The sequence below is a fragment of the Hydractinia symbiolongicarpus genome, chromosome 9 (genome assembly GCF_029227915.1).
Source record: "Hydractinia symbiolongicarpus strain clone_291-10 chromosome 9, HSymV2.1, whole genome shotgun sequence".
In the NCBI taxonomy this organism is placed as follows: domain Eukaryota; kingdom Metazoa; phylum Cnidaria; class Hydrozoa; order Anthoathecata; family Hydractiniidae; genus Hydractinia; species Hydractinia symbiolongicarpus.
In genome coordinates this window covers 20,374,429-20,392,338 of record NC_079883.1, presented here as the reverse complement: position 1 = coordinate 20,392,338, position 17,910 = coordinate 20,374,429, and the positions used below count along the sequence as shown (strand labels likewise).

General features: G+C 33.5%; 1 protein-coding gene across 1 annotated transcript in view; it reads left to right on the top strand.

The window, feature by feature from the left end:
* Positions 1–84: 84 nt before the first annotated feature.
* LOC130657178 (proteasome subunit beta type-4-like) overlaps positions 85–17,910 on the top strand; it is a 28,998-nt gene continuing 11,172 nt past the window's right edge. Inside the window, exons 1-2 of the mRNA XM_057460145.1 lie at positions 85–135; positions 219–397. Of these exons, the coding sequence (XP_057316128.1) occupies positions 100–135; positions 219–397 (215 nt within the window). The 5' untranslated portion in view covers positions 85–99. The remainder of the gene's footprint in view (positions 136–218; positions 398–17,910) is intronic.

Below are 17,910 nucleotides of genomic sequence, written 5' to 3'. Positions count from 1 at the left end.
CACAAACTTTGTGCGCAAACTCCCTCATTGACTGAGATGGTTGATTTCAAAAGTTCATAAAACCCCTTTAACTTTTAAAAAGGATTTTTACAAGTACCTATGAAATTTGAAGAAAGGCACAATTGTGAAAATAAGGCAATTTTTAAAATTATTTTTGTAGTATTTTTTAGCACCCCCCCTCTTGCATGAAAGTCCTGCAATTTATGTAACTTTTTTAGGAACATACAGTTCACAACATTGTTCGGAAGTCAGCATTTTCTAAAATCAAAATGGCAGCGTTTGATACAACTTTCTATCCAACTCCTGGAAAGTTAGATTCAAGTAAACATTTTAATGCGCTATCTCCACCTTCGTACAGACAAACAGCGTTGCATCAAAATGTAAAACAGCTTTCACAGTAAGTAAACATTAACGATGTTTAATAGATAGATAGCTAAATAGATGTGCATATTTTACATGGCTAGCCTAATATCGAGGGATATACCCTGTCTATTATTTCCAGGAGGGGCCATGGCTTAGATTGAGAGTCCTAGAGTATTTAATGCTCATTTTGAGCTACACAGGCCCAATTAGCGGCCACGCTCTACTATACAACTCCCGGCAACATCCAACGGCCCACACATGGAGCCATCTTCCCAATTTCCCTCACATGGCTTGGGTTAACCTGGGGCTATGGTAACATTCACTCGCCCATGTTGAATCACCGTCAAGAGGAATTAAACCCCGGTCTCCCACACTGAATACGAGAGCTATAACCACTAATCTACGGCTCCACAATAAAAAAGCCATCCACAAAAAAAGATAAGTTGCGAATATGGTGCGCACTCATCCTGACAGGCAATGGCGAGAGCCTTCTTAATTTATAACAGTTTACTTCCTTTTTTTAATTCTCATTAAGAGCGTTTTAACAAAAGAAAGATTTATTTAGTTTAGTTGGTGGCGCCATGGTTTAGTGGATCCTAATTGGGTCTGCGTACCTCAAAATTCGGCGATTCGGTTTGACGTCATAACAATTTTTTTGGAGGTGAAAAGTTTCCGTATTTTAGGTGAAGAAAGTGCAGAGCTAGACACATTTTGGAGTTTTAAGAACAATGTGAGGAAGTTTGGGCACAGATAATTTTTTGGAGCAAAATCTAGATAGCTAAGCATCATTTCCAGACAGATTTTTATTGTTGTTACCTTTCGTTAGCTAATTATTCTTTCATTTCCACATTTTTTAGCATTCTTCCCCCTACGAACTAGGTTTGTTTTCACCCTGCGAAATTTTAAAAATGGCGGATGTAGCACAAATGTGATTCGTCAATTAAGCAAAATGTCAATCATCACTATGGCAACAAAGCTGAACCGAATCGCCAAATAAGCATCAAGTACTCTAGAACTCCCCATCTACAGTACAGCACTTTTCCCTGATTGGGTGAGTCTACCCCGATCAGGGGTAATCACCCGATTGGACGAGTCAGTGATGGATGCTAACATTTTAATATCCTGATTGAGTGAGTGGTTGTTTGGAGCATGTAATCAGTCAATCAAGTGACCTCTCGCCCAATCAATGTTACGACATATTTCACAAAAGTTTTGGCTTATCTTGTTACATTATAAATCGGTTCGCCTGCTCAGTGTTTATTTTATGTATGTGAAGCCATTACTCCAATAACATGTTTCTTATATCTTTAGCTATCAATCATTATTTCTTTCGCAAATATATTTTTACATTAGTTTTTTGCTTTGGCTAGCCTAATTTGTCACCTAAGCTAGCTAGGAGTAGCTACATATTTATGTTGTCTAGATAGCTGTTTTGGTGTATCCTGTAAATATGCAGTAGCTCTGTCATCTGTAAACGTAATAAAAGACGCAATTATTAAAAAGCTACCCTTGCTTGCTTCAAGACATTAAAATAATAAAATAATTCCATCATGTTAGCCAGAAACTAATAGTATTTTACCATCCTGTTGATCCAACGTAAATAAACATTAATAGCACCAGAACAGCATGGTGAATTTTTATTTTAATTGGTGAAATCGGCGCGATATACGCACATGACTTCGGGGGAGGGTTCACACTAGAACAAAGCATGCTTAGTATAAAAATAAAGCATGCTTTGACTAAAGCAAGTTGCTGGTAACATCAAAGGGAGAGTTGTAAACAAAATTTAAAACAAAACGTTCATGTTGTTGTTTTTCTCACATACGAATAAATTTCACTTTCATAATACCCGCTTAAAATCCTCACTTTTAATACTCAAATACTTGTGCATAATTTTTATTCTATTGTTTTATGCACTTATAGCAGCTATTTACAAACAGTTCTTTTCAGAACTCTTCCACTACCACTGCTCAACATTACAAGAATAAATTATACATGGTAGTATTTGTTTAAAAAAATGTTGTTTTGGGTTGATTCGGGTTTCTGTGGCCAAAATTTTAAGTTTTTTTTTTTTAAACACTGAAAGCTGTCCAACAGCCTCTGTGGTTTTTGGGGCTTTTCTGAACGGTCGACACCTTCGTCTGTTTAGGGGGAAGAAGGAAAAGTAGCTAGCCATTAAAATAATGGCTACTTTGCCTACCTTTAACTTTATTGTATAGAGGAGAAAAAAGACAGATTTATAAAAAATAACATTAAAATTCCAACAAATATGATACCAGAATAAGGTTTTTTTATGACCCACATATATAAAACAAAGTCAGTTAGTGATGCTGTTCGTGTTGGCCTTTGAAACTGAACATAATTTGATATCAGTAGCTTATCAGGGACAATAGAAAGAAAGCAATCCAACTTCGATTTGTTATACAAGCTTGGCTGAAGGAGTATAATTATTTAATGGTCTACCAAAGATAATTTGAATCTGTTTGATTATTAGTTTATAACAAAAATAAACTGCCTAAATTGAAGCTACATAGTGAGATAATTTTTCGCTATATAGAAGGTTATAATACAAGTGAAAAACAAGACAGATTATTATTGTCGTAACACCTTCCTTAGTTACCATTGTTATATACGATAAGAAAATAAGCTAGTTAAAATGTAATACTGCAAGTCTATCGCTAAAATATTCTACCATATACAAAAAATAATAAATAAGATATAATATAAGAAACAAGTCAGAATATGCTTGTCGTAACACCCTCTTTGCTGTATAACTGTCAAACAGCACCAGAAAACTTTTTGCTGCGTAACTTTTAAAACAAGTTTTTGATCCTGCAAGTATTTTTGTCTTTTCACCTTAACAGCTAGTTTTTTTAGTAATTCAAAACAAGAGAAGAAGGCATGTATGTGCAATTACAAATTTTCCAAAATTACTGACTCGAAAACAGTTATATAACAGTTATATAATTTATCAATACTTTTATATTTTTTCTTATTTTTTTCGTTTCTGAATGCTAGATGAAAGAATTATTTGATGGTGTTATTTTCGTGAGATGTCAATTATCCAAAAAGAAAATATAATGAAATAAACACACACCTTTTTTTCACCGTATGTTTTAAAATGGCTTCTTTTTCCGAACATGTGGTCGCAGACTTCTCGTTTTTGCACCATTACATTCAGCATAAATTAAATTAAAAAAGGTTCCCGTTTTTTTTAAAAAACGTTGTCATGAAATTATTTGTAATTATATATAATCCTTCAAAAAAAGCATTTTTTTTTTCTGTCGTCATAATTTCCATTTATCAATTTAGTCCTGGCACTAGGTTGTAAAATACATGTCAATCATCATCATTCTTGGCTTAACATCCGTTTTCCATGCTAGCATGGGTTGGACAGGGTATATTAATGACCCTCTTCCAATCTGCTCTAGACTGTGTTAGATCTAAACTCAAGTTCCTCTGTATCAAGTCTGTCCTTATAACCTCCTGCCAAGTCTTTCTCGGTCTGCCGATAGGCTTTGCCCCATGAACTATTTAGTCTCTACACTTTCTTACCCAATTATTCAATCTTCTTATCTGGATAACATCTTAAATTCTACAGATACTTAGCCTGCTTCTTAGCTCATCGGAACTCTTTCTGTCTCTCAGACTGGCGTTACACATCCACCTAGTCATTCTCATATCATTCCTTTCTAAATGGTCAAGATCTTCCTGCTTCACTGCCCATGTCTCACTACCGTACAACATAACACTTCTTTCACAGGTGTCATACAACCTAACTCAATTGACAAGACTCTTTGAAATTGAAATGATTTTAAAGAAAGTTTTAATTTTTTGAAATCGTTTCAGACCGTATGGAAATCGTTTCACTATTTTGTAAATCGTTTCATTAAAAAATTGTTTCATAATCGTTCCAAGATTGTTTTAATATTTACTTGAAATCGCTTCACATACCATAATACGTTTCAAAATCATATCATTATGATCGTTTCAGTATATTTATTTTAGATCGTTTCAAACTCGTTTGAAGGTGTTTCTTTTACATTCTTTTAACATAAAAGAATAACAGTAATTATTAACCTAATAAAGATCTCTCAATAAAACCTATGCGGTGTCACATGGGTTTTTCTATCGCTGCTTTTGGTTCTTAAACTTTTAAAATGCGATCTCTAATGAAGCTTTTTTATCACCGCCTTTCAATCTTAAATTTTTAAAATGCAATGTAAAAAAGCATTGCTATCGCTGTTCTTCATTCTTAAACTTTTAAAATGTGATCTCAAAAAGCTTTTCTATCGCCGCTTTTCGTTCTTAAACTTTTAAAATGCGATCTCAAAAAGCATTTCTATCGCCGTTCTTGTTAGTTTTAGAAAAACTTTTATTTTTAGTTTTGAAAAACTGTTTTACAATATTTACGATAAAATATGTTGTTGATGATGTCGATGTGTTGAATAAAAGAAAGAGAAACAATAATTTTACATTTATATATAAGTTTAATTGGTTTTAATTAATTCAACATTGTTTCAAAATTCGTTTCAATAACTTCAAAGACTTTTACATCGTATAGATAGATCGTTTCGGAATTTTTTCTAATTGTTTCAAAATAGTTTCAAAATCGTTTCACAGTCGTTACATTTTTATGTAGTTTATACAAAATCGTTTCTCAAATAAAATATGAAACATTTAATTTGTTTCGTGATACGATTATGAAACGATGTGAAAAAATATTGAAACGATTTCCATACAATAAAAATCGTTTCAATTCGTATCAAAACTGAAACGATCTTGTAGACGATCCCTAAGTTAATATAGATAAGATGCAATTTGGTTTTGTTTCAAGTAACTTATCAATCACTCTTTCAATAACTTTCATTACTTGATCAACCAACTACAAACCTCTATAGTTACCTCTTTCTAATGCATCACCCTTGCTCTTGAAACAATTCACTATTACACTCAACTGCCACTCACTCGGAATAGCACCAGCCTTTATAATCTGGTTAGCAAGACTTGTAATAAGCTCAACTCCAATATATCCAGATGCTTTTCCCATCTCTGCAACAATACCTGATACTCCTGCAGCCTTGCCAATCTTCAATTTCCTAATAGCCTACACTACCCATTCTGTCTTGATCTGCATAGCTGGCCCTTCTACAACATCATCATCAGAAAAATTATCCTCGTCCCAATCAAACTCAGTGTTAAGCAACCTCTGATAATAATTCTTCCAAGCTACACTTTTCTCCTCCTCTGTGCTAGCCAAAACACCTTCATCATTACGTAAACACTTCTCACCTACAACATCTTGATTAGTCTTCTTCATTTGCTTTGCTGTCTTGAATACCTCATTACACTGGTCTTCCCTTCTTAACACACCTGCAAATCTGTTTCTCTCTGCTTCTGATTTTGCCTTATACACTGCTGTACGAGCACGACGCTTACTTTCTAAGTAAATATTTTTACTACCACTTGACTTCCACTCTTTCGAAAGTTTCCTCTTTTCCTTTATACACTGGTCAACTTCATTATTCCACCACCAGGTCTGTCTATGTCTAGCTGGTCCTATCGTCCACCCACAGGTATCATCAGAAACTTCTAGAAGACAATTCTTCGAAGTAGTCCAAGTACTTTCAACATTGTCGCTATCACATTGATCATTGTTGGCTAACTGCTGAACTTTTGCACTAAATTGTCTTGCTACAATCTCTTCCTTCAGCTTCCAGACTTTACGACGGGGCCTGTACTTTCACTTGGCTTCTTTAACAATCTACAAGATAATATCACAAACCAGCAAACTATGCTGGGAAACACACTCTTCCCCCAATATAACTTTCACGTCCTTCCCCACTTTCTTGTCTGACTTTCTAACCAGGAAGTAATCTATCTGTGTCTTACAACCACCTGACTCATATGTTATCAGCCTACTCTGTCTCTTACTGAATGATGTGTTGGAAACCACCATGTCCGTTGCCATTCCAAACTCAAGCAATCTCTCCCCTTCCTTATTTCTGCTCCCAAATCCATAGCCTCCATGCACACCTGTATAACCTTCAGATGAATTCCCAACATAACCATTAAAGTTGCTGCCCACCATGACAAGTTCAGTGTCTCCAAACTTTGATGTGACTGTTATTATTATCTTCCTCACTGAGTCCACACTGTGGAGCATAAACGGACAGAAAAGTGACAATCCTATTACCTATCAAAAACTTTATCACTATAATACGTCTATTAACACGCATAACTATTACTTTTTCTACCCACTTCTCTGCAACGATTATGCCAACTTCTCCATATCCATCACTATTACCAATCCAAAAAAGCTTATACCTTGCCCTCCTACCTTCCACACCTACCTTCCACAAATCTCACTGAAGCTCCTCTCCACCTGAATTCGTGAACACAACACATATCAACAGATCTACGTTCTAACATTTAAACTATTTCACCTGCTCTACCTCTCAGAGTACCAGCATTTACACTACAGTACAGTCTGAATGTAATCCTTTGGGATAGGAAACTTGCATGAATAGTTACACAGAACAATAACATTGCGATAGCTTTTGTTTTTTTAAGAAAATAATTGCCTTGCTGATAAACAATGACCCCACACGATCGATTGTTCAATCACAATAGGTTGCAAGATCAATTTTAGCAATCTATTTTGCGCGAACTCTTTTGAAATTTTTAACTGCAGTAATTAAATATAAAAGTTATCTCCACAAAGGATCGTGTGTGCCACGATTATTTTCGCGAGCTCCACGATTTTTATAGCCAGTATATTTTTTTTTTTATTTTCAAAAAAGTCTTTCATTAAAGTTAATTTGTTTTTAGGTTTTATCAAGTTAAAAAAGCATATTCGTAGTTTTTGCTTGGTGTATACTTTTTTGTCATGGACGCAATTGTATTTTTACGAAATGTCATTTCTCTAGAAAAGTTAAATTTGTCTGCGGTAATGGAAATGTTTTTTACATTGTATTTTAAAAGTTTAAAAACGAAAAGCAGCGGTAGAAATGTTTTTTAAGATCGCATTTTAAAAGTTTATAAACCAAAAGCGGCATTTAATAGTTGTGAACAATGCGTCTCATATGTTTTTTAAATTAAACGTGCTGAAATCTTTTTAAGTAATTTAATCAACAATACATTCTTGCATAATGTATTATAAAACTTCGCAAAAGATTTTTATTTTTTAATTTCTTCACGCTAATACTTAAGGGAATAGCTTATCAATACATTTACACAATGCATCTCGCAATTACAAGAAATATAATTGCTCCGATATTTCTTCGCGAGCGCATTGTTTTTTAACACGCAAATATAAACTCGCAAAACGCTCAAGGGATTTAATTATAACAAAAGACAAATGACTGCCGTCCTCCACGCAAAGGTGTGATATTAGCATGTACGCGGTAGATTACATTCAGACTGTACTGTAGTCATCCTTAACCTAGTGGTATCTACCTTGTGATGTGATAGCTGGGTAACGGTCTGACGATGCTCACACCTGACATCTGTCCTACGGTGTGCGAAACTTTCACTCTTTAGAGTTCCAGTCCTGTTTACGCAGTTTGTCTGATCAACTGTTCTTACGGTCATTAATAAAGAGTTTTGGCATTGTTTTACAGCTGGATGCCCTTTCTAGCGCTAGCCGTTCACAGACCGGACTGGGTGTTTTTCAAAGTGACACCATCAATATGTGGCATTTCATGGGACTTCCACAATCGCCCCTTTAAACTAAGGTATGGTGGAGGATGTTCAACTCCTCTCTTGTCTCTTAAAGAGACCCTTGACACCAAAAAATTATACCTGTCATACTTCTCTATTACCAGAAGCAAATCAATATGCTCAATGTGATTGCAAGGATATAAATAGATTAAAATAACTAGAAAAAAAATAATAAATAATAAAATAGAATAAAAAATTGATCTCTAGAATCCTGTTTTTGAGAGAGTTGGAAAATCATTATTGAGAAAAAAAATATAAAGCATGTAAGTGAGATAGGTCATAAATATTTGGTTTTTTAATAAACTTTGTCACATTAAATTCATTCACTGCCTTTTAGTAGCGTTTTTGGGATTTTTTAATTTAAGCTGTATATATTTATAATCGCCTTTTGGAGAAATAAGTTCAAAAATAACTAAAAAAAAACAAGTAAAAAATAAAATCTTTAATGGTAGCGGAACATTATTTTAGTAAGGAATTTTATGATCCATCCTTAGCATTGTAATGTAAATATCGTTATTGGCCATGCTTCAACTTTCTGTAATTTAATTTGCATTAACTGTTGTTTGTCCCAGAAGTAATTACAAAGTTTAATTAACGACTTTACTCACAATTTTTCGTACCATTGGTTTAAATTTGCACTGTCAACTTTGGTGGAACTTGCTCTTTGTATGTTCCCCACGCTAAAAAATAGCCCCTGCGTGGTGTACGAGGGTAAAGGGATTTTGTTCTTGCTTTCGCTTCTTGAAAATTTAATTTAAGATCACATGCGTACTGTACGCGCGGAATTATTGAGGCGTGCTATTTATCGCATGTCTACCTAAAATCTTACGAAATGGCCTGACTGTATTTTAAAATTTTCCTTTTATTGCTCAGTTAATATGAGGCTATCAATATTTTTTTGAAACAAAAATCATTTGTATAGATCGATGATAACTTCCTTGCGTAGGCATATTAATTGTTTTGGCTTTGAAGGTCATTAATTCTAGTGGATGAAAGTCAATAATTTGAGCGGTGCCATAAATCTTGCATGATAGGGTTATGTGCCACAAAAAAGAGGGGAGCTAGTATTGGTTTTTTAACGAAGAAGAAGTTTAAAACAGCAGCCGAGGTTGCAAGAGAACAAAGTATTTTAAAAGCAATATATACATGAACTTTTACCAAAAAGTGGATATGTCATTGGGAACTTCTCATTAAAACCATTCAAGTAGGTCTAACTTGTAAAAGTACCTAAGGATCCCTTTAATAAGTAACAGGCTATAGACAGTCTATTTTATAGTCTAGTGTTGACTATTAGCCATAGGGCACCACATCAATTAAGTTAGCAATGCTGAATAACCAACAAGATTGTGAACCAGGTTAGTCTTAGTTTACCCCAATTAACATTTTTATATGTAATATACCATTTTTCAATCATCTCTATCATCTTGATCCACAACTGAACCTTTTTTCCGCCTCAAAGTGTTTCTCTTTAGTAAAGCACTATTATCAAGACAGTGAATAGAGGCCCTGATAACGAAGTAGAGCAATTTTATTTGTGTTTTTGTGTACTTAGACATGACATGGAGTTACTAGAACATTGTTGCATGCTGATTCAATCAGAAAAGTAACTGGGAATACAGAAGAGTTATTTTTTAACTTTATTTCTTCGTAAGAACGATTATAAATTATATAAAGCTTAAATTTTAAAATCACAAAAACGCTACTGAACGAAACATATAAATATTTGCCGTTTTCCTTTAACAAATGACACAAATAACACAAATTAAAGTTTTTTAAAGAACCCAATACTTATGACCTTACTTCACTTACGTGCTTTATTTTTCAATTTTTCTTTTGTATTGAATGTTATTCTAATCTATTTATATCTTTGCAATAACATTGAGCATATTGAAATGATTTGCTTCTGGTAATGGAGCAGTATGCCAGATATCATTTTTAGGTGTTATTGACATGTATTTTACAAGCTAGTGCTCAGGACAAAATTGATAAATGCTGTTAAAAACAGTAAAAAATTTAAGAATTTAATTTGAATGATATTCATTCTTTCTTTTCTTTTTTATCTTCGCTATTTTCAAATACTTTCTAATACATAAATAGATACTTGGATAATAAAATTATAAAAACATGAGAAAGAATCTTCCGCACATCGTTGTTACAGACGATCTGTAATAATTCATTATTTTGTTTTTGTATGTGTTTTAACTACGTAGTTATCTAGGTACATAAAAAAAATCCAAGGTAACGATAAGGGTTGCAAAGCCTTCTTAAATCATTCTCCGACTTCATTCTCTGGCTTCATATTTCCCTTTTTTCGTAATTTCGATAAAGCTATCTCAGACTTAAAGAAAACAAAATTTGCATGTACGATTAATTGCACGCCTAAACAAATCCCGGCGTGTGTGTGGGCGTGCGCGTGTGATCATCAAAGGAAAATGAAGATATCCACTTTGTCACAGACGGACACAACTTGTATTAATACAATAGATAAATTGAGATAATGAACAATTTAAAAAAAATTAGGAAAGTTATTTTTTGACAGCTGGTTAGGTCATGTGTCCAGTGAGATTGTCATCGCATTTATTCTTTTCAGACTGGTAAAATTAGTCGACCTCATCCCTGGGGTCTTGTGGCCCCTGAGCCGCTATTACGGAGTGGCCAACAATGAACCTGGAACAGGCTGGTCACGTGATACAAAAATGCCCAGATATACTGGGTATTTTTGAAATCCCAAAGATAATGAGATACAAATTTAACACTCGCGTCAATAGCCACTTTAGAGATGGCCGTCGAAAAAAAGACAACATCAGAAAAACTTTTTTCAGAACATTACTGACTTTACTCTACTGATCAGGCTTAACTTGATTCTTTAATATTGGCAAAATGCCTTTGATTTATAAAATGTTTTGAAAGTTTGTTGCCATTAAAATGCATGAGCTGTTAGCTTTTGCTTTTGCCGCAGCGTAGTGTGTACTATATAGCTAGGTACCTAGCTAACATAACATACCAAGACAGCTTTACTTATCCACATATTTATAAACAACATATTCAAGGGCTATGTTTTATGACGAAGTGACTACACAAATCAACTGCAGTGAATATGGTTCGCTATATTTGAATATTACAGTCAAACTGTTATAAAATTTAAAATATAATAAAGCCTGTTTTAATAATCACATGTTATTCAAAATTTCCTATCAGATGTAGTTTATGCTGATAAATCCAAATGTGCAACTCATTTTCTACAATTTTTTTCTTTTTTAAAATGACCTGTGACCTTGTAGTTGGAAATTGGCCTTGTGGAGTTTGGAGGAAAGGGGTTGGTAGTAACTCAATTTTTTTGTCAGACTTGCAAGCATTGGGTACATAAGAGGTGCAGTAGTATTGGTGGAAGGTTAGAAGCTGACATTCAGTTTGTATGCAAGCGTTGCAAAGGTGAGATTATAGAGAATGAAGTATTTCCAGCTTCAATGATGTACAACAGTGGCTCGTTAGAGATAGTTGAGAACTTCTGTTACTTTAGTGATATTTTAGGCAGTGAAGGGGGTGTTGGAAGAAGTGTTACTTGCAGGATAGGTCTGCTTGGAAAAAGGTCAGAGAGTTACTTCCTTTATTGACTAGCAGAGTCTTGTCAATTGAGTTAAAAGGTAGGTTGTATGACGCCTGTGTAACTTCTTACACAGGCGTGTTTTGTTGTACAGTGAGACATGGGCAGTGAAGCAGGAAGATTTTGACCGTTTAGAAAGGAATGATATGAGAATGGTTAAGTGGATGTGTAACACCAGTCTGAGAGACAGAAAGAGTTCAGATGAGCTAAGAAGCAGGCTAAGTATCTGTAGAATTAAACATGTTATACAGATAAGAAGATTGAATTGGCTGGGGCACTTGGAAAGAATAGAGGGGGATAATTGGGTAAGAAAGTGTAGAGACTTGATAGTTCCTGGGGCAATGCCCATCGGCAGACCGAGAAAGACTTGGCAGGAGGTTATAAGGACAGACTTGATACAGAGGAAGTTGAGTTTAGATCTAACACAGTCTAGATCAGATTGGAAGAGGGTCATTAATATACCCGGTCCAACCCATGCTAGCATGGAAAACGGACGTTAAGCCAAGAATGATGATGATGATGATGATGATGATGATGATGATGATGATGATGATGATGATGATGAGAATTAAAACTCTATTTCTACCAATTCTAAAATGTAAAAATTTGCCATGTTATTCTTAATTGTATATACAAACTGCCACCAATCTTATTTCCTTAAAGGGTCAACATTTGATATTTAACGGTATAAATAATTGGTTTATTGTATAGGTGCAGGGTATTAATTCCAAAAATGCTATTTGTACTTGGCGAACATGTAAAAAATATGCCAGTAAAGCATAATCAATTGCTGGTCTATAATATAATAATGGATGTTTTGATGTTAAGATTTCTCAGTATGATACATTGGCTTTAGAAGAATTAATTTGTGAAAAAACCTTTTGTTTGTTCTTATTTGGTCCAGATTTAGAAATTTTGTTACAAAACCTTTATCAGCTTCTTTTATATTGCTGTAATTATAAAACCTAGTAAGGTCAGCTAAAATGCAAAATCATTTTTTCTGTCTCTGTCCTCAAGTATATAGGTAAATAGGAATAAATTTGTGATATGACAAATTTGTGACAGTTTTCTTCTTATAAGCCAATGTCAAAAAGCACAATAAGTTCCACATTTTAGTGTTTCACTGTACACTGTATTTCAAAGTACATTCCATGGGCCTGGTTAGTGTATTAAATAAGCTCATTATATTTACCTACTTAGGGATCGTCTCATAATGTTCGTACGTAGTTCGTATAATTCGTATAAAAAACTTCGTATCGATTTATTAAATCTTTCGTATCATTTTATTTTTAAGACGAACTTTTTCGTATCATCAAAATTACAAGTTCGTATAAAGTTCGTATCATTTAAAATAAAGTTCGTATGTAGTTCGTATTTTTAAAGAAGTTCATATAATAATTTGCTATTACAAAGTTCGTTTATTATAATTGGACTATTATCTATAGTTTTATATTGGAATTTTTTCAACAATTATAAAGTTCGTTTCGTTATACGAACTTCGTTTATTCTAATTGGATTTATTATCTAAGGTCTTAAGGATCGTCTCCACGGCATCGTAGAAAGCAAAAACATCTCTGTAGATCGTTTAAAAATCATGAAAACAGGATCGTAGAAAGCGAAAAGATCACTGTGGAACGTTTAAAATTCATGAAAACGGGATCATAGAAAGCGAAAGAATCGCCGTAAATCGTTTAAAAATCATGAAAACGGGATCGTAGAAAGCGAAAATATCGCCGTAGATCGTTTAAAAAATCATGAAAACGGGATCGTAGAAAGCGAAAAGAACGCCGTAGATCGTTTAAAAATCATGAAAACGGGATGGTTGTAAACGAAAAGATCGCCGTAGATCGTTTAAAAATCATGAAAATGGGATCGTAGAAAACGAAAAGATCGCCGTAGATCGTTTAAAAATCATGAAAACAGGATCGTAGAAAGCGAAAAGATCGCCGTAGCTCGTTTAAAAATCATGAAAACGGGATCGTAGAAAGCGAAAAGATCGCCGTAGCTCGTTTAAAAATCATGAAAACGGGATCGTAGAAAACGAAAAGAACGCCGTAGATCGTTTAAAAATCATGAAAACGGGATCGTAGAAAGCGAAAAGATCGCCGTACATCGTTTAAAAATCATGAAAACAGGATCGTAGAAAGCGAAAAGATCGCCGTAGATCGTGTAGATTGAACTTATGAATATGCAATTTTACTAGTCTTTTCAAAGAAGTCAACCTCGTATATTTTACTTTTTTTATTTCTGGTTTCGTTTAAAGTGCGTATTATTTCTTTCGTCTTTAAAAAAAAATCGTTTAATTCTTTTGTTTCTGGTTTCGTTATTATGCGCAATCACGCCGGTACTTTTGAAGTTCGTTTCAAGATCGTATAGCAATTTACTTTGTTCAAAGTTCGTATCATTTCATTTTGTACGGTAAAAAAACTTCGTTTAAGTTCGTATCATATATTAACAAAGTTCGTATAAACTTCGTTTACATTTTTTATTTGAAACGAAGCGCTTCGTATGACATTCGTTTCACGAAACGAAGTACTTCGTAGCGTTCGTATAATTATACGAAAAAAACATACGAACATTTTGAGACGATCCCTTATGTACAACTTTCAATGTTTACGTTTTTACAAAATACTTGTGCATGCCTGGAAAAAATCTGAAAAATCAAAAAATGCAGACCTTAGGTGAAAAAAGTCAAATTATGGTTAAAGACTTTTGTACTGTGACTACTAGCATCTTTTCACTGATATGTGTTCTAAATCTTAACTACATGCAAATTTAAAAAAATTTAACTTCAAGTCAAAAAGATGCCTCTGTCTAAATATAGTTTAGAATGGACTGTTGCACAGGTTACCACCTGCATTATTTTGCTTATAAACAACATATATGTCACCATGAAGGTCAGTTGCATGATTTTTAGCCAACAAAATCTTTCTTACAAATGTGACAGATAATTTTGCTAATTTGCCCACATAAGATTTAAAAAGAACACAGCTAGTTTGTCACTGAAGTAGTTATAAAAATAGACTCAAGCATTGAATAACAAAATTGAGTTTTGTACCCAAGTAGGGTAATGGATTTAACAACATTGATACATATGGCTACTAGCTATTAATTAAAATTTTCACATAATTTGGACGGTATATGCTGTAGCTAGCTAACTACTAGTTCTGCAAGGAAAGACAAACACCTCACATATACCAATTTAAATATCAAGATAATTTTGCTTTATCATGTAGAACTAAAAATGGTATTTTTTTCCAACATATTTCTCAAACGAGCCTCTCTAAAGTTGATTCAAATTTTTAGCTGGATTTTTATTACCTCCAAAAAGTAAATCGAGCGCCATATTTATTGTATTCTTGTTTACATTAAACTCCGGCGTGGGGCAGAAATAATTTTTTTGGAGGGCAAAACTGTTTATAAATTAATTTTTGGTTATCATTATAATAAATTATAACGATCATGTGACCAACATGTTCCAGGGCCTTTTCACGATATCAACCTCATCAACAAGGCAAAATGCCCTGGGAACAAGGTTGAAAATTAGTGCCCCTTAAAATGGTGTTACAAAATATCCCCATAAAACAGGTTAAATCTAATTTTTATAGTTTTGCATAGCAGAGCCATTAAATATTCTATAATAAATATATATCAGCAATACTTGTTACTATCTCCTCCAACCAACTAACTAAACTAATTAACTAACTTCTAACTATCAATGTCATCAACAAGGTTTCATTTCAAAGTTTTATTTTGGAAAAACGGCACCTAGGGGATTCCAACCAGCACTGTAAAAGACTATTGAATCATAGTGCAACCTGCTAACCAACTGGGCTATCACAACAGAACTAATTGTGAATATTTAGTATTTAGGCCAAGTTGCTAAATCACAACACCATAAAATTTAAAGAGTATAGAAGTATGACAAAGAAAGATTAAAAAATAAGCTTTGGCAAAAGTAAAGGGGGGAATTCAGGGAATTTTCCTCTCTCTGGGAATTTCTGAGCAAAGCAAAACCCATGCAATTTAAAAACATTCTAAGTACTGTCAGGTTGCGTATATATTTCAGCATTTTTAAAATGCAGTAAAGTTCCAAAATTCGTCAAGACGTATTTTAGTATGTTTTTTATGCAAAATGATAAAGGAATGATGGTTTTGTTGTGAAGAAAATAGAAACAATGATCTGAGCAGACTAGTAAGTAAATAAGTAAGTAACGGGAAGTTTTAATGCCTTGGAGAATCTATCCTAACGGTTGGCTCTTCCTCTAGTCCGACTGTAACAATGTCACATTACCGCCAGAGATACATATAGCATTGCTCTAACTTGCTTGCCTGCCACACAAGCTGGTTAACGGTCAGTGGACGGTACCAAATGGGCTGACAACACTGCATTTAAAGTGAGCCAGGTTCAAACCTTATGATTACAAGTCAAATGTGCTACCACTACACCATCTCCGCTTAGTGAAAAGACAATTAAGTCTACGTGCAGAACTTACTTGAAACGTATCAATTTAATGTATAAAATTGTTGAATATTATTGCCTGTGGTGCTAAAAGTTTTTGTGAATGTATTCAAGCTTCTAAAAGTATACATTATCTTTACTTTGGTTTTGTAAAAGGTATTTTTAACTAATTGTATAAAAATATATCTACCTTAACGACATGGATTTATTTTCACTTTGATTTCGTTAATTCACATGGATAAACACTTCGCAAGTGCAGAAAGTGTTTGTTTTTTCTTCAAAACACTGAATACAACAATTGACCTGTATTAAATTTCCCAGCTTTCCATTTTTATACCAACCATCCATACAAGACATAGGCAAAGTTAATCAAGGGATCGTCTCCACGATAGTTTCAAAAATAAATGTTTCAATTTGTATAATTTTTTTTTTTGAAACGATCTCTATACGAATTTCAAACGATTTTAAAAATTTTTTTTGCTAAAAACACACACCAATTTCTTAAGAAATTTTATTATCAAATTATTTAAAATATCTATATACATCGATCTACAGCAATGTATGGCGATGTTTTAGCTTCATACGATCGTATGAAGCTAAAACATTGTCGTAGATTGTTTAAAAACCATCAAAACACGATCGTACGAAGCTATAACATTGCCATAGATCGTTTAAAAATTATAAAAACAGGATCGTAGGAAGCTAAAACATCGCTGTAGATCATTTAATAATTATAAAAACGGTAGCAAATATAGCCATAGTTGGTTTCGAAACTACGTAGTTTTATTACCCTATTTAATGGAAGTGAGAAAGGAATCTCTAAAAATAGTTTCAAGCAATTTATCACGTTTTTATATTGTTTTTTAATTGTTTTTGGGAGAACAATTCGCTTCCGCATTCATTTCGAATTTCCTTTCAAAATAGTTTCGGACTTGTTTCCCATTCGTATCCCATTCGCTTCCACTTCGTATCATTTTTAAGCTTAGGGTTTAAAATAAAATTCAATCGTTTCACAATCGTTTCAAATCGTTTCACCTTCATTTCATGAAACAATCTGTAAACAATTTTAAAAATGATGATATGATCTCGAAACAATCATAATCGTTTCAATTCGTATAAAATGTGAAACGATTGTAGAGACAGTCCCCAACTTGCCATATATATTTAATTTGAAATCTATTACACAATTTTTCGTATAAATATGTAAAAATTCTAACCAGGCTGGTCATTATTCTTTGTTTCTCTATTGTTTAAATAATAGACCAATTGTTTTTAACCCAAAATTTCAGCCTGATAAAAAGAAAAAAACACTCGTCCAGATAACCACTGTGACCCCTTTTTTTGTTATAATGCAACACGCTTTTTTATAAGTATTTAGTTTGTTTGCTGGTATTTCAGGTTAAAAAAATTAGGCCTATTGTGTAGAGAAATAGAGTTAAAAAACAAACAATAAAGAAATAAGAATAATGACCAACCCAGTTTGAATTTTCATATTCTTATAAAACGAATACATTTTTGAAAACGTCTTCCCAAAAAATTATTTTTTGCAAAGTTAGTGGCTGCATCAAGACAAAGTTTTTATTTTGTCCAATAGGCTTCAAAACTCAGCGAGATTTGTGGTTACAGGCCAAGTAGCATACACTACTTTGGTTTTTCCAAGTGTATATTGAACAACAGAATTGGGTGTGTCACCACTGTGAATGTTTTGTAGTTGCACCTTTTTAAAACGTGATGCTGCTGCATCTTGTTACACATCAAA